The following is a 26,387-nucleotide window of genomic DNA, read 5'->3' on the forward strand; positions in this document are numbered from 1 at the left end:
ACACAGATCCCTCTGCACTGCAGAGTTCCTTAATCTCTCTCCATTTACACAATATGCTACTTTTCTATTCTTCCTGCCAAAGTGGACAAGTTCACATTTTCCCACATTATACTCCATCTGACAATTTTTTGCCCACTCACTTAACCTGTCTATAACGCTTTTCAGTCTCCTTATGTCCTCTTCACAACTTACTTTCCTACCTATCTTTGTGCCATCGGCAAATTTAGCAACCATACCTTTGGGCTTTTCATCCAAGCTGTTGATATAGAATATATATACACATCAGTAGTAGGTAAATTGTTGGAAGGTGTTCTGAGAGATTGGATATATAATTATTTGGACAGCCTAGGGCTGATGCAGGATAGTCAGCATGGCTTTGTGCGTGTTAGGTAGTGTTTAATGAACCTTGTAGAGTTATTCGAGGAGGTTACCAAGAAAGTAGATGAAGGAAAGGCTGTGGGTGTTTTCTACATGGACGTTAGTAAGATCTTTGACAAGGTCCCACATGGGAGGTTAGTTCAGAAGGTTCAGACACTTGGTATCCATGGGGAGGTTGTAAACTGGATTTGAAATTGGCTGTGTGGGAGAAGACAGAGAGTGGTAGTGGATGATTGCTTCTCAGGTTGGAGGTCTGTGACTAGTGGTGTGCCTCAGGGATCTGTGCTGGGACCATTGTTGTTTGTTGTCTATATTAATGACTTGGCTGATAATGTGGTGAATTGGATCAACCAGTTTGCTGATGACACTAAGATTGGAGGTGTTGTGGACAGCGAGGAAGGCTTTCAAAGCTTGCAGAGAGATCTGGACCAACTGGAAAAATGGGCCAGAAAATGGCAGATGGAATTTAATGCGGAAAAGTGTGAGGTGTTACATTTTGGAAGGTCAAACCAAGGTAGGACATACACAGTAAATGGTAGGGTAATGAGGAGTGCGGAGGAACAAAGGGATCTGGGAGTTCAGATACATAATTCCCTGAAAGTGGCGTCACAGGTAGACAAGGTTGTAAAGAAAGCTTTTGGCATACTGGCCTTCATAAATCAAAATATTGAGTATAGGAGTTGGGATGTTATGGTGAGGTTGTATAGCACATTGGTGAGGCCAACTTTGGAGCATTGTGTGCAGTTCTGGTCACCTAACTACAGGAAGGATATCAGTAACATTGAGAGAGTGCAGAGAAGATTTACTAGGATGTTGCCGGGTCTTAAGGAGTTGAGTTACAGGGAAAGATTAAATAAGTTAGGCCTTTATTCCTTGGAGCGTAGAAGAATGAGGGGAGATTTCATAGAAGTTTACAAAATTGTGAGGGGTATAGACAGAGTAAATGTGAGTTGGTTCTTTCCACTTAGATTAGGAGAGATAAACACGAGAGGACATGGCTTTAGGGTGAAAGGGGAAAGGTTTGGGGGGAACATTAGGGGGAACTTCTTCACTCAGTGAGTGGTGAGAGTGTGGAACGAGCTACCATCTGCCGCGTTAACTGCGGGCTCACTCTTAAGTTTTAAGAATAAATTAGATAGATACGTGGATGGGAGAGGTCTGTAGGGTTATGGACTAGGTGCAGGTCAATGGGACTAGCGGAATAATATTTCAGCAAAGACTAGAAGGGACGAATGGCCTGTTTTCTGCGCTGCAGTGTTCTATGGTTCTATTGTAAGTAGTTGAGGTCCCAGCACTGATGTCAATGTCACTCCGCTAGTTACATCCTGATAACCCAAAAATGAAAAAAATTGATCCCTACCTTTTACTTCCTGTTAGCCATCCAATCGTCTATCCATACCTCCCCCTACACCATCAACTCTTACCTTGTGTAGCAACCTTTGAACTGGAACCTTATCAAATGCCTTTTGGAAATCCAAGTACACCACATCTACAGGTTCCTCCTTTGTCCACATTGCTTATTTCATCCTCAAAGATTTCCAATAAATTTGTCAAACACAATTTCCCTTGCACAAAACCATGTTGACTCTGCCTCACATTTTTCCAAGTGCCCTGCAATAACCCCCTTAATAAGAGATTCTAACATTTCCTTCTGACAGAAGTTAAGCTAACTGGCCTGCAGTTTCCGGCTCTCTGTCTCCTTCCTTTCCTGAATAGAGGAGTCACATTTACTATTTTCCAATCTCATGGGACATTTCCTGAATCTAGGGAAATTTGGAAAATTACAACCAATGCGTCACCTATCTCAGCAGCTACTTCTTTTGGGACCCGAGGATGAAGTCTATCAGAACCTGGGAACTTGTCAGCTTTTAGTTTTAATAATTTTCTCAGTTCCCTTTCTCTGGTGAATAAAACTGTGTAAGTTCCTCCCTCCCTTTCACCACTCGATTTACAAGCATTCCTGGGATGTTATTTGTGTTTTCTACACTGAACAGAGACACAAAATATCTGCTTAAAGCTTCTACCATTTCCGTATTCCCCATTATTTTCTCATTGTTGCTATTATTATTATTATCATGAATAATAAACTCCCTGACCTTATTTGCCCCATTCCAACGTGCTCGTGGCTCAGATAGTAACCCAGAGATTAGTGCCTTTTTGGGTCTGCTTTTTAGTTTAACCCACAGCTGCTCATACTCCCTCAGAAGTCCTACCGATGCCATTGGTACCCACGCGGACCACGACCACTGGGTCCTTCCTCTCCGACTCCAGGTTCCTCTCCAGACCCGAGGAGCTGTCCTTAAGCCAGGAACCGAGCAGGCAACACAACCGTTCACAGAGAACTGTCTTTATTCTCTTCACCAAACAGTCCCCCCACGAACATTACATTCCTATTTACACCCCACCTCCCTCCACTTGAATGGCGTCCTGCAGCATGATGCCTTGGTCAGCGCGCTTGTCCACACTGCAGCCCCCACTTTCATCCAGACCAGCTGCAAGGGCCTCGAGCCTGTTGGACAAGTGCAAAGGGCTGAGGGCCCCCCCACTTCTACCTCCTCGGCCCCCAAACCTGCCTCACCAGCAGTCACTCCCTCCAGTCCCTGAGCACTGACCCAATCAGAGGACTCCAGCCTAAGGGCTGTGACCGCCTCTGGGGACAACACAATCCAGGTGACCACACCTCTCCACCTCCTGCACCCTAGATGCATCGCAGAGTCCAAAGCCCGGACTCCAGCTCATTAGTCTCTGAGCTGGAGTTCCTCGAGCTGCGGACACTCACGGTAGATGTGTCACACAGGGACCCTCCATCACTTGTGGGCTGCACCTTTTTGCCGCATCACATCCCCGCGAAGCACCTCGGTGGGGGAGAAGTCTTACTTTGTCCAAGGCGCTATCGGAATTCAAGTTTTTGTCACAACTTAACTACACTTCAGCTTTGGGACATTTAACATCTGGCGTTTGGGGTGGACGTGTCCAGTAATGGTGATTGATTTTCCAGTAATGGAGGTTAATTCTCCTGTAATGGTGATTGATTCAGGGTTTGTGCCTGGACAACGTATCAATACAGACCTGAGGTCAACAGCTACAAGCGTCTCTCCTTCCAGAATTCGCTTCTCAAATGAGTTCTTGCAGCTGATTAATGATTAGCCACGTCCGATTGCTGGGACTGTCACTTTAAGCGACATATATAATGGACAGGGGCTTCACTGGGATCATTCCCTGTGCTGGGATAAGCTGTAAGATGCAGGCTTTCCTCTTCACCCTGCTCCTGGGAGCGGCAGGTATGATCACAGTTATACTGAAATGTGTGTGTGGGGGTCCACAAGCGTGGCTGCTTGTCTGGCAATGTCTCCTCTACCTGGCTCCCCATCCCCATTCCTTTCCCAGGCAACAGGTTGAGACTGAACCTGTCAGCTTGTAATCTCGGGGTCACATTTGACCCCCAGATTTGCTAACTGTCAAACCATTCCTATTTCCCCCTCCGCAACATTGCCCAGCTTCACCCCGACCCCGTCTCCTCTCATCTCATCTACTGCTGAAACCCTCATCCAATCCAGCATTGCCCCCAGATGCGACTATTCCGACAAATCCCTGACTGTTCTCCCACGTTCCACCCTCCGAAAACTTAATGTTATCCGAACCTCTGCTGCCCGTGTCTTAACTCGCACTGAGTCCCACTCACCTATCATCTCTGGTGCTCGCTGACCAGCATTGGCTCCTGGTTAGAAACATATTGATTTTAAAATTCCTCCAGCCCCTACAACCCTCCCTATCTCTGTAACCTCCTCCAGCCCCTACAACCATCCCCATTTCTGTGAACACCTCCAGCCCCTACAACCCTCCCTATCTCTGTAACCTCCTCCAGACCCTACACCCCTCCCTATCACTGTAACCTCCTCCAACCCTACGACCATCCCTATCTCTGTAAACTCCTCCAGCCCCTACAACACTCCCTATCTCTGTAACCTCCTCCAGCCCCTACAAACTTCCCTATCTCTATATCCTCCTCCAACCCCTACAACCCTCCCTATCTCTCTAACCTCCTCGAGCCCCTACAACCCTTCCTATCTCTCTAACCTCCTCCAGCACCTACAACCCTCCCTATCTCTGTAACCTCCAGCCCCAACTACACTCTCTATCTCTGGAACTTCCTCCAGCCTCTACAACCCTCCCTATCTCTGTAACCTCCTCCAGCCCGTACAACACTCCCTATCTCTATAACCTCCTCCAGCCCCTACCGCCCTCCCTATCTCTGAAACCTCCTCCAGCCCCTACAACCCTCCCTATCCCTGTAACCTCCTGAAGCACCAACAACCCTCCCTATCACTGTAACCTCCTCCAGCGCCTATAGCCGTCCCTATCTCTGTAACCACCTACAGGACGTACAACCCTCCCTATCTCAGGGAACTATTCTAACCCCTACAAACCGCACTATCTCTTTAACCTCCTCCAATCCCTTAAGACCTCCCTATCTCTGTAACCGCCGCCAACACCTACAAACCTCTGTATCTCTGTAACATCCTCCAGCCCCTACAAACCTCCCTATCTCTGTAACATCCTCCAGCCCCTACAACTCTCCGCATCTCTGTAACCTCCTCCAGCAGTTACAACCCTCCCCATCTCTGTGAACACCTCAAGCCCCTACAACCCTCCCCATTTCTGTGAACACCTCCAGCCCCTACAACCCTCCCTATCGCTGTAACCTCCTCCAGCCCCTACAACCTGCCTTATCTCTGTAACCTCCTCCAGCACCTTCAAACCTCCCTACCTCTGTAACCTCCTCCAGCACCTACATCCCTCCCTATCTCTGTAACCTCCTCCAGCCACTACAATTCTCCTTATCTTTGTAACATCCTCCAGACCCTACAACCCTCCCTATCTCTGTAACCTCCTCCAGCCCCTACAACACTCCCTATCTCTGTATCCTACTCCAACCAATACAACTCAACCTATCTCTATAACCTCCTCCAGCACCTACAACAAACCCCATCTCTGTAACCGCCTGCAGCCCCTACAACACTCCCCATCTCTGTAACTTCCTCCAAACCCCACAACTCACTCTATCTCTGTAACCTCCTCAAGCCCATACAACCCTCCGTATCTCTGCAACATCCTCCAGCACCCACAAATCTCCCTAGCTCTGTAAACTCCTCCAGCCCCTACAACCCTCCCCATCTCTGTAACCTCCTCAAGCAGTTACAACCCTCCCCATCTCTGTGAACACCTCCAGCTCCTACAACACTCATCATCTCTGTGAACAACTCCAGCCCGTAAAACCCTCCCTATCGCTGTAACCTCCTCCAGTCCCTACAACACTCCCTATCTCTTTAACCTTCTCCAGCCCCGACAACACTGCCAAACTCTCTAACCTTCTCCAGCCCCTACTACACTCCCTATCTCTGTAAACTCCTCGACACCCTGCAACACTCATTTTCTATGTTACCTCCTCTGGCCCCTACAACACTCCCTATCTCTGCAACCTACTCCAGCACCTACAAACCTCCCTATCACTTCAACCTCCTCCAGCCCCTACAACACTCCCCATCTCTGTGACCTCCCCCAGCCCCTACGACCTTCCCGATCTCTGTAGACTCCTAGAGGCCTTACAACAATCCCTATCTCTGTAACCTCTTCCAGCCCCGACAACCGTCCGCATCTCTGTAACCTCCTCCAGACCCTACACCCCTCCCTATCTCTGTAACCACCTCCAGACCCTACAACCCTCCATATCTCGATAACCCCCTACAGCCCCTACAACACTGCCTTTCACTGCAACCTACTCCAGCCCAAACAACCCACCGTATCTCTGTAACCTCCTCCATCACCTACAACACTCACTAACACCCAAATTCCACCCGCCCCTAGAACCAAACCTATCTCTAGAACCTCCTCCAGCCCCTACAACACTCCCCATCTGTAAACTCCTCTAGCCCCTACAACCCTCCCTATCTCTGTAACCTCCAGCCGCCACTAAAACACTCCATATCTCTGTAAACTCCTACAGCCGCTACAACCCTCCCTATCTCTGTAACCTCATCCAGCACCTACAAACCTCCCTATCTCTTCAACCTCCTCCAGCCCCTACAACACTCCCCATCTCTGTAACCTCCTCGAAACCCCACAACCCTCCCTATCTCTGTAACCTACCCCAGCCCGTACAACCGTCCGTATCATTGTAACATCCTCCAACACATACAACCCACCTTATCTCTGTAACCTCTTTCCAGCACCTGCAACCCTCCCTATCTCTGTAACATGCTCGAGCCCCTACAACCATCCCCATCTCTGTAACCTCCTCCAGCAGCTCAAGCCTCCCCATCTCTGTGAACACCTCCAGCCACTACAACCCTCCCAATCTCTGTGACCTCCTCTAGTCCTTACAACCCTCCCTATCGCTGTAACCTCCTCCAGACCCTACATCCCTCCATATCTCAGTAACCTCCTCTAGCCCCAACAACCATCCCCATCTCTGTAACCTCCTCCAGCTCCTACAACCCTCCTTATTTCTGTAACCTCCTGCAGCCCCTACAACACTCCCCATCTCTGTAACTACCTCCAAACCCCACAACTCAGTCTATCTCTGTAACTTCCTCCAGCCCATACAACCCTCCGTATCTCTGTAACATCCTCCACTACCTCCAAATCTCCCTATCTCTGTAAACTCCTCCAGCCCCTACAAGCCTCCCCATCTCTGTAACCTCCTCCAGTAGTTACAACCCTCCCCATTTCTGTGAACACCTCTAGCCCCTACAACCCTCCCCATCTCTGTGAACTCCTCCAACCCCAAAAACCCTGCTTATCACTGTAACCTCCTCCAGCACCTACAACACTCCCTATCTCTGTAACCTTCTCCAGCCCCTACAACACTGCCAAACTCTGTAACTTTCTCCAGCCCCTACATCACTCCCTATCTCTGTAAACTCCTCCAACCCCTACAACACTCCCTATCTCTTCAACTTTCTCCAGCACCTACAACCCTCCGCATGTCTGTGACCTCCTCCAGCCCCAAAAACGCTCCCCATCTCTGTAACCTCCTGCAGTCCCTACAACACTCCATATCTCTGTAACCTACTCCAGCCCCTACAACACTCACTAACTTTGTAACCTCATCCGGACCCTACAACCCTCCTCATCTCTGTGACCTCCTACAGCCCCTACAACCCACCCCGTTTCCCCAGTACTGGTGCCAGACCCCATGAATAGAAACCCAATTCTCCCAACACAAATCTTACAGCCACACAGTCATACAAACATACTGACATAAGTACAATCAGAGGACTCTAGCCTAAGGGCTGTGACCGCCTCTGGGGACAACACAATCCAGGTGACCACACCTCTCCACCTCCTGCACCCTAGATGCATCGCAGAGTCCAAAGCCCGGACTCCAGCTCATTAGTCTCTGAGCTGGAGTTCCTCGAGCTGCGGACACTCACGGTAGATGTGTCACACAGGGACCCTCCATCCCTTGTGGGCTGCACCTTTTTGCCTCAACACATCCCCGCGAACCACCTCGGTGGTGGGGGGAGGTTTTAATTTGTCCAAGGCGCTATCGGAATGCAAGTTTTTATCGTAATTTGCGTGCAGGGTGGACGTGTCGAGTAATGGTGATTGATTGTCCAGTAATGGTGATTGATTGACAAGTAATGGAGATTGATTGTCCAGTAATGGTGATTGATTGTCCAATAATGGTGATTGATTGTCCAGTAATAGTGATTGATTGTCCCGTAATGGTGATTGATTCAGGGTTTGTGCCTGGACAACGTATCAATACAGACCTGAGGTCAACAGATGCAAGCGTCTCTCCGTCCAGAATTTGCTTCTCAAACGAGGTCTTGAAGCTGATTCATGATTAGCCACGTCCGATTGCTGGGACTGTCACTTTAAGCCACATATATAAAGGACAGCAGCTTCACTGGGATCATTCCCTGCGCTGGGATAAGCTGTAAGATGCAGGCTTTCCTCTTCACCCTGCTCCTGGGAGCGGCAGGTATGATCACAGTTATACTGAAATGTGTGTGTGGGGGTCCACAAGCGTGGCTGCTTGTCTGGCAATGTCTCCTCTCCCTGGCTACCCATCCCCATTCCTTTCCCTGGCAACAGGCTGAGACTGAACCTGTCAGCTTGTAACCTCGGGGTCACATTTGGCCCCCAGATTTGCTCACTGTCAAACCATTCCTATTTCCACCTCCGCAACATTGCCCAGCTTCACCCCGACCCCGTCTCGTCTCATCTCATCTACTGCTGAAACCCTCATCCAATCCAGCATTGCCCCCAGATGCGGCTATTCCGACAAATCCCTGACTGTTCTCCCACGTTACACCCTCCGGAAACTTGAGGTCATCCGAACCTCTGCTGCCCGCGTCTTAACTCGCACTGAGTCCCACTCACCTATCATCTCTGGTGCTCGCTGACCAGCATTGGCTCCTGGTGAGCAACATATTGATTTTAAAATTCCTCCAGCCCCTACAACCCTCCCTATCTCTGTAACCTCCTCCAGCGCGTACAACCCTCCCTATCTCTGTAACCTCCTCCAGCCGCTACAACAGTCCCTATCTCTGTAACCTCCTCCAGCCTCTACAACCCTCCCTATCTCTGTAACCTCCTCCAGCCCTCTCAACCCTCCCTATCTCTGTAACCTCCTCCAGCACCTACAACCCTCTCTATCTCTGTAACCTCCTCCAGCCCCTACAACCCTCCCTATCCTTGTAACCTCCTCCAGCGCCTACAACCCTCCCTATCCCTGTAACCTCCTCCAGGCCCTAAAAACCTCCCTATCTCACCTCCCTATCTCTGTAACCTCCTCCAGTCCCTACAACCCTCTGAGATCTCTGCTCTCCTCCAATTCCGGCCACTTGACCATCCCCCGATTCCCATTGCTCCACCATTGGCGGCCGTGCCATCAGCTGCCTGGGGCCCTAAACTCTGAAAATCCCTCCCTAAACCTCTCCACCTCTCTATGTCTCTCTTTCTCACTCTCTCCCTCCTCCTTTAAAACGCTCTTAAAATCCAATCATTATGACTAAACCTTTGGCTGCCTGTCCCTGATGTCTCTTTATGTGACTCAGCGAGATACTTTGTTTGATAATCAACCCTGTGAAGCTGTTTCATTATGTTAAAGGCACTATAGAAACGTAAATGTTGTTTTTGCTAAGTGTCTGAGTGTGTGCATACGTGAGCGTGTGTATGTGTGTGAGTGTATGTATTTGTGTGTGTGTGTCTTTATGTGTACATGTACAGGTGTGGGTGTGTGTATTTGTGTGTGTGTATGAGATTGTGTGTATGTGTTTGTGAGAGAATGGATGTGTGTTTGTGTGTGCGTGTACATTTGTGAGTGTGTGTGTGTTTGTGTGCGTGTGTCTGAATGTAAGTATGTACGTGCGTGTGTGAGTGAGTCTCCATGTGTCTATGTGTATGAGTGTGTGTATTTGTGTGTGTGTATATGTGTGTGTGTCCGTGTATGTGCCTGCACGTGTGAGACTGAGTGTGTGTGTTTGTGTGTGAGTGTGATTGTGTCTTTATTTGTGTGTGACTGTGACTCTGTGTGTGTAAGTGTGTGTATTTGTATGTTTGTTACTGTGAGTAAATGTGTGTATTTGTGTGTGTGTGACAGTGTGTAAGTGTATGTATTGTGAGTGGGTGTGTCTCAGAGTGTGTATGTGTGTGTGACTGTGTGTGCGTGTGTGTGTGTTAATTTATGTGTGAGTGTGACTGTGCGTGTTTGTCTGTGTGTAAGTGTGTGTATTTGCACGTGTGTGTGACTGCGTGCATGTGTGTGTGTGTGTAGTTTGTGTTTGTGTCTTTGTGTGTATGTGTGTATTTATGTGTGTGTGTGACTGTGTGTGTGTGTGACTGTGTGTAAGTGTGAGTATTTGTGCGTATGTGATTGCGTGCCTGTGCGTAAGTGTGTGTGTGTGTGTGTGTCACTGTCTGTGTGTGGGTGTGTGTGCGTGACTGTGTGTGTGCGTGACTGTGTGTGTGTGTGACTGTGTGTGTGTGTGACTGTGTGTGTGTGTGTGACTGTGGGTGTGTGGGTGACTGTGGGTGTGTGTGTGACTGTGGGTGTGTGCGTATTTGTGTGCCTGTGCGTATTTGTGTGACTGTGCGTATTTGTGTGTATGTGCATATTTGTGTGACTGTGTGTATTTGTGTGACTGTGTACATGTGTGTGTGTGTAGATATGTGTAAGTATGTGTGTGATTTTGTAAGTGTGTGTATTTGTGTGTGTGTGATTGTGTGTAAGCGTGTGTGTGTGTGTGACTGCGTAAGTGTGTGTGTGTTTGTGTGTGATTGTGTGTAAGTGTGTGTGTGTGTGACTGTGGGTGCGTGGGTGCAATCAGATGATGAACCTCACTCTCTGTATTTTTCTTTACTCAGCTGCTGCTCCTGCGAATGTGAAGATCATTAACGGCCAGAATTGTTATCCTCACTCTATGCCCTGGCAGGTTTTTCTGACCTATAATGGGAATCGCTGGTGTGGGGGCTCCCTGATAAACCACCAGTGGATAGTGTCAGCTGCTCATTGTTACCAACCGTAAGTCCAGAGATTATCTCAGCAACAAGCAAACATAAAAACATACACAAACATACAAACATACACAAACATACAAATGTCCACAAACATACATACAAACATACACAAACAAACATACATAAACATACAGACACTCACAAACCTACATACATACACATACATACATTCACAAACATACACAAGCATCCATACATGCAAACATACCCAAACATACAAATGTCCACAAATATACACACAAACATACTCAAACATGCATACAAGCATGCACAAACATACATACAAAAACACACGAATACACACAAACATACATACAAGCATACACAAACATATGAACACTCACAAACACACACAAACAAACACAAACATACAAACATAGACAAACATACATACAAACATATACAATCATACACAGATCAACACTGAATGATACAGAGACAAAAACATGAACATACAGATGTCCAAGCATACAATCTTACAGCGCACACATATAAACAATGATGGAGTAATAAGGGTTCTCTTGCAGACATTTCTCATACTTTCTGTATCACAATATGTGCACTCACCCTCCAAAAACGCTATATAGAAACTTCATCATCCCCCAAAAACCTCCAGAAAAAGGCTAAACTCCAGATGACTAATGCCCGGGTAGTGAGGGGGCAGTTTGACACTGGCCTCCTCTACATTCTTTTCTTATTCTTGTTGGGAAGAAGGACCCAAAATTAATGATTAAAACAGGGGTCAAAGTGAAAGGAAGGAGCAAGCCAAAGAGGAGCAGCAGATACAAAACACGGGGTTCAGCCTCAGCTGGAGGATTGTGTCCAGCTCTGGGCACCACACTTTAGGAAGGATGTGAAGGCATTAGAGAGAGAGCAGTAAGGATTCATGAGAATGGATCCAGGGATGAGGAACTTCAGTTAATGTGGAGAGAGTGGAGGAGCTGGGACTGTTCTCCTTGGGGAATATGTATGCTTGTATGTATGTTTGTGTATGTTTGTATGTTGGTGTATGTTTGTATGTATGTCTCTCCTTGGAGAAGAGAAGGTGGAGAGGAGATTTGATAGAGGGGTTCAAAATCACGAGGGGTCTGGACTGGGTAGAGAGGGAGAAACCGTTCCCATTGTGGGGAAGGATCGAGAACCAGAGGGGCACAGATTTAAGGGGATTAGTAAAAGAAGCAATGGAGACATGAGGAGAAACTTTTTCACCCTGCGAGTGGCTAGGATCTGGAATGCACTGCCCGAGAGTTTGAGGGAGGCAGTTTCAATCGAGGCTTTCGAAAGGGAATCAGGTTGTTATCCGAAGGTGAAACATTTGCAGGGTTACGGGGAAAGGACAGGGGGGATGGGTTTAGGTGAGTTGCTCTTTCAGAGAGCAGACAGGGACACGACGGGCTGAATGGCCTCCAGCTGCGCGATAACCATTCGGCGGCTTCCGGGAAACAGGAAGTGGGGAAATGACAGTGTTGAGCACTTCTCCTCTGATTGCCCAGGGCCAGCATCCTCGTGGCGCATCTGGGCGAACACAACCTCTCTCACCCCGAGGGGACGGAGCAGCGAATCCAAGTGGCCTCGGCCATCGTGCACCCCAGGTTCGACCACATGAACTTCAACAACGACATCATGCTGCTCAAACTCGCCTGGCCCGCCAAATTCGACCGGTACGTCAGGCCCATCCCTCTGCCCAGCCAGTGTGCCACAGCCGGGACCGGATGCATCACCTCTGGCTGGGGGAATCTCGTGATTAACGGAGGTAAGGAGGGCCGGGGTGGTGAGGGGTTGGTGGAGGGGAGAGCGGGAAGGCGAGTTGGGGTTAGGGGGCTGTTGGTTAGAACCTGAATGAATACTGCGCTGGTTTGAGGGGATGGTGGGTGGGAGGGCAGTGGGGGGTGTTGGAATGTGCGATCAAGCAATAATACTTCACTTTCCAGGCATAACTGAAATGTAGACATCACTGCTCCCTGGAGACCTGTCCCAGCTTTGGAGACAATTGCAGAGATTTACTAGAAATGTGCCGGCTCTTTGAAGGATCTATCTAATGAGTCCCCTCTCTCCCCCTGCTCTTTCCCACATAGCCCTATAATTTCCCTCCCTTCAAGTATTTCTCCAATTCCCCCTTTGGAAAGTTCCTATTGAATCTGCTTCCACCGCCCTTTCAGGCAGCGCCTTCCAGATCACAACAACTCGCTGTGTCAAAAAAAATAATTCTCCTCATCTCCCCCTCTGGTTCTTTTCCCGATTCTCTTCAATCTGTGTCCCTCTGGTTACCGACCCTCCTGCCGCTGGAAACACTTTCTCCTGATTGACTCTATCCAAAGCCCACATGATTTTGAACATCTCAATTCAATCTCCCCCTTAACCTTCTCTGCTCTAAGGAGAACAATCCCAGCTACTCCAGTCTCTCCACATTTGTCCCAAAACCTGTGCTCACAGCCCCACACCCAGAACCAATTAAGCTTGATTTTAGCAACAATACCTTTGTTTTTAAATCCCTCCATGGCTTTTCCCTCCCTATCTTTGTAACCTCCTCCAGCCCCTACAACCATCCTGATCTCTGTAACCTCCTCCATGCCTACAACCCTATCTCTGTAATCGCCTCCAGCCCCTACAACACCATCTCTGTAACCTCCTCAAGCCCCTACAACCATCCTGATCTCTGTAACCTCCTCCAGCACCTACCACACTCCCTATCACCGTAACCTCCTCCAACCCCAACAACCCTCCCTATCTCTGTAATCTCCTCCAGCCCCTACCACCCTCCCTATCTCTGTAACCCCCTCCAGCCACTACATCCCCATTTCAATAACCTCCTCAAGCCCCTACAACCCTACCTATTTCTGTAACCTCCTCCAGCCCCTACCACACTCCCTATATCCGTAGCCTCCTCCAGCCGCTACAACACTCCCAACAACACCTTTGTTTTTGAATCCCTCCATGGCTTTTCCCTCCCTATCTTTGTAACCTCCTCCAGCCCTTACAACCATCCTGATCTTTTGTAACCTCCTCCAGGCCCTACCACACTCCCTATCTCTGTAACCTCCTCCAGCCCCATCAACCCTCCCTATCTCTGTAACCTCCTCCAGCCCCTACCACCCTCCCTATCTCTGTAACCTCCTCCAGCCACTACATCCGCATTTCTGTAACCTCCTCCAGCCCGTACAATCCTCCCTATTTCTGTAACCTCCTCCAGCCCCTACAACCCTCCCTATCTCTGCAGCCTCCTCCTGCCGCTACAACCCACCCTATCTCTGTAACCTCCTCCAGCCCCTACAACCCTCCCTATCTCTGCAACCTCCTCCAGCCCCTACAACTTTCTCTTTCTCTGTAACCTCCTCCAGCCCCTACAACCCTCCCTATCTGTGTAACCTCCTCCAACCCCTACAACCCTCCCTATCCCTGTAACCTCCTCCAGCCCCTACAACCCTCCATTTCTCTGTAACCTCCTCCAACCCCTACAACCCTCCCTTTCTCTGTAACCTCCTCCAACCCCAACAATCCGCCGAGATCTCTGCTCTCCTCCAATTCCGCCTTCTTGAGCATCCCCCGATTCCCATCGCTCCACCATTGGCGGCCGTGCCTTCAGCTGCCTGGGGGCCCTAATCTCTGGAATTCCCTGCCTAAACCTCTCCGCCTCTCTCTCGTTCTCCCCCTTTAAAATACTCCTTAAAACGGACCCCTTCAACTGAGCTTTGGGTCATCTGTCCCTAATATCTCCTTCTGTAGCCCGATGCCAAATTTAGCTTGTTCATGCTCTTATGAAGCAGCTTGGGATGTTTTATAAAGTTAACAGTTCTATATAAATTCAAGTATGCTGTTGTTATTAAGGTGGTGTTAATAGCAGTCTACACATGGGCACAATGAGTTATTCTGCTGCTGATTAAGTTGGCCTGTCCCTTTAACAGGGCAACCTCTCATTGATCGAAATGCTGAGCTCATTCAGAGTTCAATTGCCGATTGGCAAATGCCTGTCAATTTAATCCCTTCTAACTCAAGGGATGTCCCACTGCCAATTGCACATTGTCAGTTCTCTAGACGGCCACCAGTGTTTCATATTGAGCTCTCCTTCTCCTGGCCACGAGGTTCTTCGCCACCCTGACTACAGTAACCCAACATCTCTTTGTGTCTTGGCGAGCAGACCTGGATTCAATGCCCAGTGTATGCTTTAACCAGAGCTCTGTACACAACACTCAGTAAGCAAGACTATTGATTAAGTCGCTTGCACGTGGAGGGAGGAGAGTCACGTTTGGATCGGACTGTGCTGACTCATTTCTTTCCCCATCAGTACAATATCCCGAAGTCCTACAGTGCCTGAATCAGCCCATCCTGCCTGATGCTGATTGCCGCAAAGCTTATCCACCCTACTTCACCGACAACATGTTCTGCTCAGGATACTGGGAGGGAGGTCAGAGCACATGCCAGGTAAGAGTGGCCCGACAGGGTGAGACCGAATGCATCAAACCATGAGCGATAGGAAGTGTCTCAAGCTGAGAGACAGGGGTTACCTCTCCCTGAGGGATGGGGAATGTCTGAATTTGAGGGTGCGTAGAAGCAGAAGGATGCTATTTGGCCCTTTTATCCTTCTGACAGTGCAGCACTCCCTCAGTACTGACCCTCTGACAGTAAAGCACTCCCTCAGTACTGACCCTCCGACAGTGCAGCACTCCCTCAGTACTGACCCTCTGACAGTAAAGCACTCCCTCAGTACTGAACCTCCGACAGTGCAGCGCTCACTCGGTAATGACCCTCTGACAGTGCAGCACTCCCTCAGTGCTGACCCTCTGACAGTGCAGCACTCCCTCAGTACTGACTCTCCGACAGTGCAGCGCTCCCTCAGTACTGACCCTCTGACTGTGCATTGCTCCCTCAGTATTGACCAGCTAACAGTGCAGCACTAACACAATAATGACTCTCCAACCTTGCAGCACTCCCTCAGTACTGACCCTCCAACAGTGCAGCGCTCCCTCAGTACTGACCCTCCGACAGTGCAGCACTCCCTCAGTACTGACCCTCCAACAGTGCAGCACTCCCTCAGCACTGACCCTCCGACAGTGCAGCGCTCCCTCAGCACTGACCCTCCGACAGTGCAGCACTCCCTCAGTACTGACCCTCCGACAGTGCAGCACTCCCTCAGCACTGACCCTCCGACAGTGCAGCGCTCCCTCAGCACTGACCCTCCGACAGTGCAGCACTCCCTCAGCACTGACCCTCCGACAGTGCAGCGCTCCCTCAGTACTGACCCTCTGACAGTGCAGCACTCCCTCAGTACTGACCCTCCGACAGTGCAGCACTCCCTCAGTACTGACCCTTCGACAGTGCAGCGCTCCCTAAGCACTGAGCCTTGTCCTTTGGGGCTCTGGACTGGTACTCAGACCCGTAACCTCCTGATTGTGCGGACAGAGTACCACCCAGCGAGCTCGGGTCCCACACCGGGATCCCGGGGGAGCTACGGATGACCATCCGATTATCACTTTGTCTATCTCACTCCGAATTACACTCCATGTCTTTTTTGCTGCAGGGAGACTCAGGGGGACCTGTGGTCTGTAATGGGGAGCTACAAGGCATTACATCCTGGGGATACGACTGTGCTATGGAGGATCATCCCAGCGTCTTTGTGAAAGTTTGTAACTACAACAACTGGATCCAAAGGGTCATGGCTGAAAACTGAGCGGAGAATCCTAACCCTGAAACTACCTGCAATGAGGGAAAGGAAAATGTTGCAAGTTCCCAATAAAGATTGATTGTCAAGTTGTGTTGCATTTGGATTCTTTTTTTGCTACATCTCTTTTGGAACGTGCAGAATCCCACATACATCCCCTCGCTGTCTCCAGACTGTAACTATTCCAACATTCCTCTCGGCAATCTGCTTTCCTCAGAGGGATGTCAGAAATAGGAGCAGGAGGAGGCCATTCAGCCCCTCGAGCCTCCCTCCCCCATTCTATACGATCATGGCTGATACTCGACCTCGACTCCGCTTTCCCTCCTTATCGCTTAGCGCCCAAAAATCTATCCATCTCCGTCTTGAATGGATTCAGCGATGGAGCATCCACAGCTCTCTGGGGGAGAGAATTCCAAAGATTTCTCCTTCCGTAAACTTAAACACATCCAAAAATCTGCTGTCCCCGTGTCTTAACACACACAAAGTCTCGTGTACCCAGCAGCCCCTGTTGCTCGCTGATCTACATTGGCTCCTGGTCGGGCAACACATCGATTTTATAATCCCCATCCTGCTTTTCAAATCCTTCCATGGCCTCCTCACCTCCTCCCTATCTCTGAACCTTCCTCCAGCCCCTACAACCCTCCCTATCTCTGAAACCTCCTCCAGCACCTACAACCCTCCCTAACTCTGTAATAACCTCCAACCCATAAAACCCTCGTTATATCTGTAACCTCCTCAAGCCCCTACAACTCTCCCAATCTCTGTAACATCCTCCAGACCCCTACAAACAACCCTATCTATATAACAACCCCCAGACTCCAAAAGCCCTCCCTATCTCTGTAACCTACTCCAGCACCTACAACTCTTCCTAACTCTGTAACCTCCTCAAGCACCTACCACCCTCCCTATCTCTGTAACCACCTCGAGCACCTACAGCCCTCCCCATCTCTGTAACCTACTCCAGCCCCTAAAACAATCCCTATCTCTGTAACCTCCTCCAACACCTACAACACTCCCGATCTCTCCAACTTCCTCCCGCCCCTACAATCGTCCCTATCTTGGTAACCTCGTACAGCACCTACAACCCTCCCAATCTCTGTAACCTCCTCCAGCCCCTACAACACTCCCTATCTCCGTAAACACCTCCAGACCCTAAAACCCTCCCTATCTCTGTAACCTCCTCCAGCACCTACAACCATCCCTATCACTCCAACCTCCTCGAGGCCCAACAAAATTCCCCATCTTTGTAAGCTCCTCCATCCCCTACATCCCGCCCCATCTCTGTAACCTCCTCCAGCCCCTACAACCCTCCCTATTTCTGTAACCTCCTCCAGCACCTACAACCCTCCCTATGTCACCAACTTACTCCTGCACCTACAACCCTACCTATCTCTATAACCTCCTCCAACCCTACAACCCTCCCCATCTCTGTGACTTCCTCCAGCCCCTACAATCCTCACTATCTCTGTAACTTCCTGCAGCCCCTACAACACTTCCTATCTCTGTAACCTCCTCCAGCCCCTACAACCCTCCCTATCTCTGTAACCTCCTTGAGCCCCAACAAAACTCCCCACCTCTGTGAACTCCTCCAGACCCTACAACCCTCCCCAGCCCTGTAACCTCCTCCATCCCCTACAACCCTCCCTATCTCTGTAATCTCCTCCAGCCCCTACAATACTCCCCGTTTCCCCAGTACTGGTGCCAGACCCCATGAATAGAAACCCAATTCTCCCACGCAAATCTTACAGCCACACAGACATACAAACACACTGACATAAGTACAATCAGAATAAACTTCTCCAGCCCTTACAACATTCCCTGTCTCTGTAAACTCCTCCAACCTCTACAACACTCCCTATCTCTGTAAACTCCTCCAGCCCCTACAACACTCTCCATCTGTAACCTCCTCAACCCCTACAAAACTCCCTATCTCTGTAACCTCCACCCGACACTAAAACACTCCATATCTCTGTAAACTCCTGCAGCCGCTACAACCCTCCCTATCTCTGTAACCTCATCCAGCACCTACAAACCTCACTATCTCTTCAACCTCCTCCAGCCCCTACAACACTCCCCATCTCTGTAACCTCCTCGAACACCCACAACCATCCCTATCTCTGTTACTTCCTCCAGCACCTGCAACCCTCCCTATCTCTGTAACATCCTCCAGCCCCTACAACCATCCCCATCTCTGTAACCTCCTCCAGCAGCTCAAGCATCCCCATCTCTGTGAACACCTCCAGTCCCTACAACCCTCCCAATCTCTGTGACCTCCTCTAGTCCCTACAACCCTCGCTATCGCTGTAACCTCCTCCAGCCCCTACAACCTGCCTTATCTCTGTCACCTTCTCCAGCCCCTTCAAACCTTCCGATCTCTGTAACCTCCTCCAGCCCCTACATCCCTCCTTATCTCTGTAACCTCCTCTAGCCCCAACATCCTTCCCCATCTCTGTAACCTCCTCCAGCCACTACAATTCTCCTTATCTTTGTAACATCCTCCAGACACCACAACCCTCCCTATCTCTGTAACCTCCTCCAGCACCTACAACAAATCCCATCTCTGTAACCTCCTCCAGCCACGACAATTCTCCCTATCTCTGTAACCACCTCCAGCACCTACAACCCTCCCCATCTCTGTAAACTCCTCCAGCCCCTACAACCCTTCCTATCGCTGTAACCTCCTCCAGTCCCTACAATCCTCCCTATCTCTGTAACATCCTCCAGCCCCTACAATCCTCCCTATCTCTGTAACATCCTCCAGCCCCTACAATCCTCCCCATCTCTGTGAACTCCTCCAGCCCGTACAAGCCTCCCGATCGCTGTAACCTTCTCTAGCCCCTACAACACTCCCTATCTCTGTAAACTCTTCCAGCCCTTACAACACTCACTATCTCTGCAACCTCCTCTGGCCCCTACAACACTCTCTATCTCTGTAACCTCCTCCAGCTCCTACAACCCTCCCCATCTCTGTGAACACCTCCAGCCCCTAAAACTCTCCCCATATCAGTGACCTCCTCCAGCCCCTACAACACTCCCTATCTCTGTAGCCTCCTACAGGCCTTACAACAATCCCTATCTCTGCAACCTCTTCCAGCCCCGACAACCGTCCGCATCTCTGTAACCTCATCCAGACCCTGCACCCCTCCCTATCTCTGTAACCTCCTCCAGCCCTATGAACCTCCCTATCTCTGTAAACTCCTCCAGCCCCTACAACACTCCCCATCTCTGTAACCTCCTACAGCATTAACAATTCTCCTTATCTTTGTAACCGCCTCCAGACCCTACAACCCTCCATATCTCAATAACCCCCTACAGCCTCGACAACACTGCATTTCTCTGCAACCTACTCCAGCCCAAACAACCCGCCGTAACTCTGTAACCTCCTCCAGCACCTACAACACTCACTAACATCCAAATTCCACCCGCCCCTAAAACCCAACCTATCTCTATAACCTCCTCCAGCCCCTACAACACTCTCCATCTGTAAACTCCTCTAGCCCCTATAACACTCCCTATCTCTGTAACCTCCACCCGCCACTAAAACACTCCATATCTCAGTAAACTCCTGCAGCCGCTACAACCCAACCTATCTCTGTAACCTCATCCAGCACCTACAAACCTCCCTATCTCTTCAAACTCCTCCAGCCCCTACAAAACTCCCCATCTCTGTAACCTCCTCGAACCCCCACAACCCACCCTATCTCTGTAACCTCCTCCAGCAGCTCAAGCTTCCCCATCTCTGTGAACAACTCCAGCCCCTACCACATTCCCAATCTCTGTGACCTCCTCTAGTCCATACAACCCTGCCTATCGCTGTAACCTTCTCCAGCCCCTACAACCTGACTTATCTCTGTAACCTCCTCCAGCCCCTTCAAACCTCCCTATCTCTGTAACCTCCTCCAGCCCCTACATCCCTCCCCATCTCTGTAACCTCCTCCAGCCCCTTCAAACCTCGCTATCTCTGTAACCTCCTCTAGCCACAACATCCCTCCCCATCTCTGTAACCTCCTCCAGCCACTACAATTCTCCTTATCTTTGTAACATCCTCCAGACCCCACAACCCTCCCTATCTCTGTAACCTCCTCCAGCCCCTACAACACTCCCTATCTCTGTATCCTACTCCAACCCCAACAACTCAACCTATCTCTATAACCTCCTCCAGCAACTACAACAAGCCCCATCTCTGTAACCTCCGCCAGCCCCTACAACACTCCCTATCTCTGAACCTTCCTCCAGACCCTACAAAACTCCCTATCTCTGAAACCTCCTACAGCCCCTACAACCCTCCCTAACTCTGTAATAACCTCCAACCCATGCAACCCTCGTGATATCTGTAACCTCCTCAAGCCCCTATAACTCTCCCAATCTCTGTAACATCCTCCAGACCCCTACAAACAACCCTATCTATATAACCACACCCAGACTCCAACAGCCCTCCCTATCTCTGTAGCCTACTCCAGCACCTACAACTGACCCTAACTCTGTAACCTCCACAAACACCTACCACCCTCCCTATCTCTGTAACCTCCTCGAGCACCTACAACCTTCCCCATCTCTGTAACCTTCTCCAGCCCCTACAACCCTCCCTAGCTCTGTAACCTCCTCCAGCCCCGACAAACGTCCCCACCTTTGTGAACTCCTCCAGTCCCTACAACCCTCCGCAGCCCTGTAACCTCCTCCAGCCCCTACAACCCTCCCTATCCCTGTATCCTCCTCCAGCCCCTACAACCCTCCCTATCTCTGTAACCTCCTCAAGCCCCAACAACCCTCCCTATCTCTGTAACCTCCACCAGCCCCTACAACCCTCCCTATCCCTGTAACTTCCTCCAGCCCCTACAACTCTCCCTATCTCTGTAACCTCCTCCAGCCCGTACAACCCTCCCTATCTCTGTAACCTCCACCAGCTCCTGCAACCCTCCCTATCCCTGTAACATCCTCCAGCCCCTACAACCCTCCCTATCTCTGTAACCTCCTCCAGCCCCTACAAACCTCCCTATCTCTGTAACCTCCTCCAGCCCCTACAACACTCCCTATCTCTGTAACTTCCACCAGCCCCACACCACTCCCTATCTCTGTAACCTCCTCCAGCCACTACAACCCTGCCTATCTCTGTAACTTCCGCCAGCACCTACAACCCTCCCTATCTCTGTAAATTCCTCCAGCGCCTATAGCCCTCCCTATCTCTGTAACGTCCACCAGCCCCTAGAACCCTCCCTATCACTCTAATCTCCTCCAGCCCCGACAACAACACTCCCTAACGCTGGAACCTTATCCAACCCCTACAACAATCGCTGTCTCTGTAACCTCCTCCAGCCCCTACAACCCTCCCTATCTCGATAACCTCCTGCAGCCCCTACAAGCCTCCCTATCTCTGTTAGCTCCTCCAGCCCCTACAACCCTCCCTATCTCCTTAACCTCCTCCAGCCCCTACAACACTCCCTATCTCTGTAACCTCGTCCAGCTCGTACAACACTCCCTATCTCTGTAACCTCTTCCAGCCCCTACAACACTCCCTATCTATGTTACCTCCTCCAGCCCATACAACCCTCCCAATCTCTGTAACCTCCTCCAGGCCCTACAACCCTCCCTATCTCTGTAACTCCTCCAGCGCCTATAGCCCTCCCTATCTCTGTAACCTCCTCCAGCACGTACAACCCTCCCTATCTCAGTGACCTATTCCAACCCCTTCAAACCGCCCTAGCTCTGTAACCTCCTCCAGCCACTACAACCCTCCCTATCTCTATAACCTCCTCCAGCCCCTACAACACTCCCTATCTCTGTAACCTCCTCAAGCCCCTACAACAACACTCCCTAATGCTGTAACCTTCTCCAGGCTCTACAACACTCCCTATCTCTGAAATATCCTCCAGTCCCTACAACACTCCCTATCTCCATAACCTCCTCCAACCCCTTCAGCTCTCCCTATCTCTGTAACCTCCTCCAGCCACGACAGCCCTCCTTATCTCTGTAACCTCCTCCAGCCACTACAGCCCTCCCTATCTCTGTAACCTCCTCCAGCACCTATAAACCTCCCTATCTCTGTAACCTCCTCCAGCCCCTACAACCCTCCCTATCTCTGTAACCTCCTCCAGCACGTACAACCCTTCCTATCTCAGTGACCTTTTCCAACCCCTACAAACCGCCCTATTTCTGTAACCTCCTCCAGACCCAACAACGTTCCCTAACTCTGTAACCTCCTCCAGTCCCTTAAGCCCTCCCTATCTCTGTAACCTTCCACAACGCCTAAAACCCTCACTATCTCCGTAACCTCCTCCAGCCCCAAAAAACCTCCTTATCTCTGTAACATCCTCTAAACCCTACACCCCTCCCTATCTCTGTAACCTCCTCCAGCCCCTATACCATTCCCGATCTCTGTAAATTCCTCCAGCGCCTACAAGCCTCCCTATCTCTGTAACCTCCTCCAGCCCGTACAACCCTCCCTATCTCTGTAACCTCCTCCAGCCCCCAGAAACCTCCCTATCACTGTAATCTCCTCCAGCCCCTACAACCCTCCCTATCTCTGTAACCTCCACCAGAACCTACAAACCTCCCTATCTCTGTTACTCCTCCAGTGCCTATAGCCCTCCCTATCTCTGTAACCTCCTCCAGCACGTCCAACCCTCCCTATCTCTGTAACCTCCTCCAACCCCTAGAACCCTCATTATCACTGTAATCTCCTCCAGCCCCTACAACACTCCCTAACGCTGTAACCTTGTCCAGCCCCTACAACACTCCCTATCTCTGTAATATCCTCCAGCCCTTACAACACTCCCTATCTCTGTAATCTCCTCCAGCGCCTATAGCCCTCCCTATCTCTTTAACATCCTCCAGCCCCTCAACCCTCCCTATCTCCAAAACCCCCTCCAGCCCCTACAACCCTCGCTATCTCCGTAACCCCCTCCAGCCCCTACAACCCTCCCTATCTCTGTAACCTCCTCCAGCCCTACGTCCCTGCCTATCTCTGTAAACTCCTCCAGCCCCTACAACACTCCCCATCTCTGTAACCTCCTCCAGCACCTACAACACTCACTAACACCCAAATTCCTCCCTCCCCTACAACACAACTTATCTCTATAACCTCCTCCAACCCCTACAACACTCTCCATCTGTAACCTCCTCCAGCACCTACAAACCTCCATATCTCCTCAACCTCGTTCAGCCCCTACAACACTCCCCATCTCTGTAACCTCCTCGATCCCCCACAACCCTCCCTATCTCTGTAACCTTCCCCAGCCCATACAACCATCCGTATCATTGTAAGATTCTGCAACACATACAACACTCCCTATCTCTGTAACCTCCTCCGGCACCTGCAACCCTCCCTATATCTGTAACATCCTCCAGCCCCTACAACCATCCCCATCTCTGTAACCTCCTCCAGCAGCTCAAGCCTCCCCATCTCTGAGACCTCCTCTAGCGCCTACAACCCTCCCTATTGCTGTAAACTCGACCAGCCCCTTCAGCCTTCCCTATCTCTGTAACGTCATCCAGCCCCTACAACCCTCCCTATCTCTGTAACCTCCTACAGCCCCTACAACACTCCATATCTCTGTAACCTACTCCAGCCCCTACAACTCCACCTATCTCTATAACCTCCTCCAGCCCCTACAACCCTCCGTAACTCTGTAACATCCTCCAGCACCTATAAATCTCCCTATCTCTGTAACCTCCTCCAGCCCCTACAGCCCTCCCTATCTCTGTAACATCCTCCAGCCCCTACAACCCTCCCCATCTCTGTAAGCTCCTCCAGCAGTTACAACCCTCCCCATCTCTGAGAACACATCTAGCCCCTATAACCCTCCCTATCTCTGTAACATCCTCCAGCCCCTCAACCCTCCCTATCTCCAAAATCCCCTCCAGCCCCTACAACCCTCGCTATCTCCGTAACCTCCTCCAGCCCCTACAACCCTCCCTATATTTGTAACCTCCTGCAGCCCCTACAGCCCTCCCTATCTCTGTAACCTCCTCCAGCCCTACGTCCCTGCCTATCTCTGTAAACTCCTCCAGCCCCTACAACACTCCCCATCTCTGTAACCTCCTCCAGCACCTACAACACTCACTAACACCCAAATTCCTCCCTCCCCTACAACCCAACTTATCTCTATAACCTCCTCCAACCCCTACAACACTCTCCATCTGTAACCTCCTCTAGCCCCTACAAACCTCCACATCTCTGTAACCTCCTCCCGCCACTAAAACACTCCATATCTCTGTAAACTCCTGCAGCCCTCCCTATGTCTGTAACCTCCTCCAGCACCTACAAACCTCCCTATCTCCTCAACCTCGTTCAGCCCCTACAACACTCCCCATCTCTGTAACCTCCTCGATCCCCCACAACCCTCCCTATCTCTGTAACCTTCCCCAGCCAATACAACCATCCGTATCATTGTAAGATTCTGCAACACATACAACACTCCCTATCTCTGTAACCTCCTCCGGCACCTGCAACCCTCCCTATATCTGTAACATCCTCCAGCCCCTACAACCATCCCCATCTCTGTAACCTCCTCCAGCAGCTCAAGCCTCCCCATCTCTGAGACCTCCTCTAGCGCCTACAACCCTCCCTATTGCTATAAACTCGACCAGCCCCTTCAACCTTCCCTATCTCTGTAACGTCATCCAGCCCCTACAACCCTCCCTATCTCTGTAACCTCCTACAGCCCCTACAACACTCCCTATCTCTGTAACCTACTCCAGCCCCTACAACCCTCCCTATCTCTGTAACATCCTCCAGCACCTACAAATCTCCCTATCTCTGTAACCTCCTCCAGCCCCTACAGCCCTCCCTATCTCTGTAACATCCTCCAGCCTCTACAACCCTCCCCATCTCTGTAAGCTCCTCCAGCAGTTACAACCCTCCCCATCTCTGTGAACACATCTAGCCCCTATAACCCTCTACTTCTCTGTGACCTCCTCCAGCCCCTACTGCCCTCCCTATCTCTGTAACCTCCACCAGTCCCTACAACACTCCCTATCTCTGTAACCTTCTCCAGCCCGTACAACACTGCCAAAATCTGTAACCTTCTCCAGCACCTACAAACCTCCCTATCACTTCAACCTCCTCCAGCCCCTACAACGCTCCCCATCTCTGTGAACACCTCCAGCCCCTACAACCCTCCCCATTTCTGTGACCTCCTCTATCACCTGCAACCCTCCCTATCTCTGTAGCGTTCTCCAGGCCTTACAACAATCCCTATCTGTTTAAACTCTTCCAGCGCCGACAAACCTCCACATCTCTGTAACATCCTCCAGCCCCTCCAACCCTCCCTATCTCTGTAACATCCTCCAGCCCCTACAACACTCCCTAACTCTGTAACCTCCTCCAGCCCCAACAAAGCACACTAACTTTGTAACCTCCTGCAGCCCCTACAACCCTCCCCAAATCTGTGACCTCCTCCAGCCCCTACAACCCTCCCCGTTTCCCCAGTACTGGAGCCAGAGCCCATGAATAGACACTCACGGTATATGTGTCACACAGGGACCCTCCATCTCTTGTGGGCTGCATCTTTTGCCTCATCACATCCCCAAGAAGGACCTCGGTGTTGGGGGACATTTTACTTTGTCCAAGGCGCTATCAGAATTCAGGTTTTTGTCGTAATTGGTGTGCAGGGTTCACGTGTCCAGTAATGGAGATTGATTGTCCAGTAATGGTGATTGATTGTCCAGTAATGGTGATTGATTGTCCAGTAATGGTGATTGATTGTCCAGTAATGGTGATTGATTGTCCAGTAATGGTGATTGATTGTCCAGTAATGGTGATTGATTGTCCAGTAATGGTGACTGATTGTCCAGTAATGGTGATTGATTGTCCAGTAATGGAGATTGA

The 26,387-nt window shown here is 50.3% G+C and overlaps 1 protein-coding gene across 1 annotated transcript; it reads left to right on the top strand.

Moving 5' to 3' along the window:
• The first annotated feature begins 12,418 nt into the window (after positions 1-12,418).
• Positions 12,419-16,635, top strand: LOC144671654 (trypsin-like). Its single transcript, XM_078533660.1, has 3 exons — positions 12,419-12,658; positions 15,188-15,324; positions 16,421-16,635. The coding sequence occupies exons 1-3, from the start codon at positions 12,508-12,510 to the stop codon at positions 16,568-16,570; spliced, it is 438 nt and encodes a 145-aa protein (XP_078389786.1). The 5' UTR covers positions 12,419-12,507; the 3' UTR covers positions 16,571-16,635.
• Positions 16,636-26,387: the final 9,752 nt, after the last annotated feature.

Source organism: Cetorhinus maximus, chromosome 33, assembly GCF_964194155.1.
Source record: "Cetorhinus maximus chromosome 33, sCetMax3.hap1.1, whole genome shotgun sequence".
In the NCBI taxonomy this organism is placed as follows: Eukaryota; Metazoa; Chordata; class Chondrichthyes; order Lamniformes; family Cetorhinidae; genus Cetorhinus; species Cetorhinus maximus.

Excerpts from the sequence above, each read along its gene's own strand:
- LOC144671654 (XM_078533660.1), top strand. The coding sequence starts at position 12,508 with ATGAACTTCAACAACGACATCATGCTGCTCAAACTCGCCTGGCCCGCC. Across the intron at positions 12,659-15,187 it reads GAATCTCGTGATTAACGGAG|TACAATATCCCGAAGTCCTA; the intron begins GTAAGGAGGGCC and ends TTTCCCCATCAG. Across the intron at positions 15,325-16,420 it reads GAGGTCAGAGCACATGCCAG|GGAGACTCAGGGGGACCTGT; the intron begins GTAAGAGTGGCC and ends TTTTTGCTGCAG.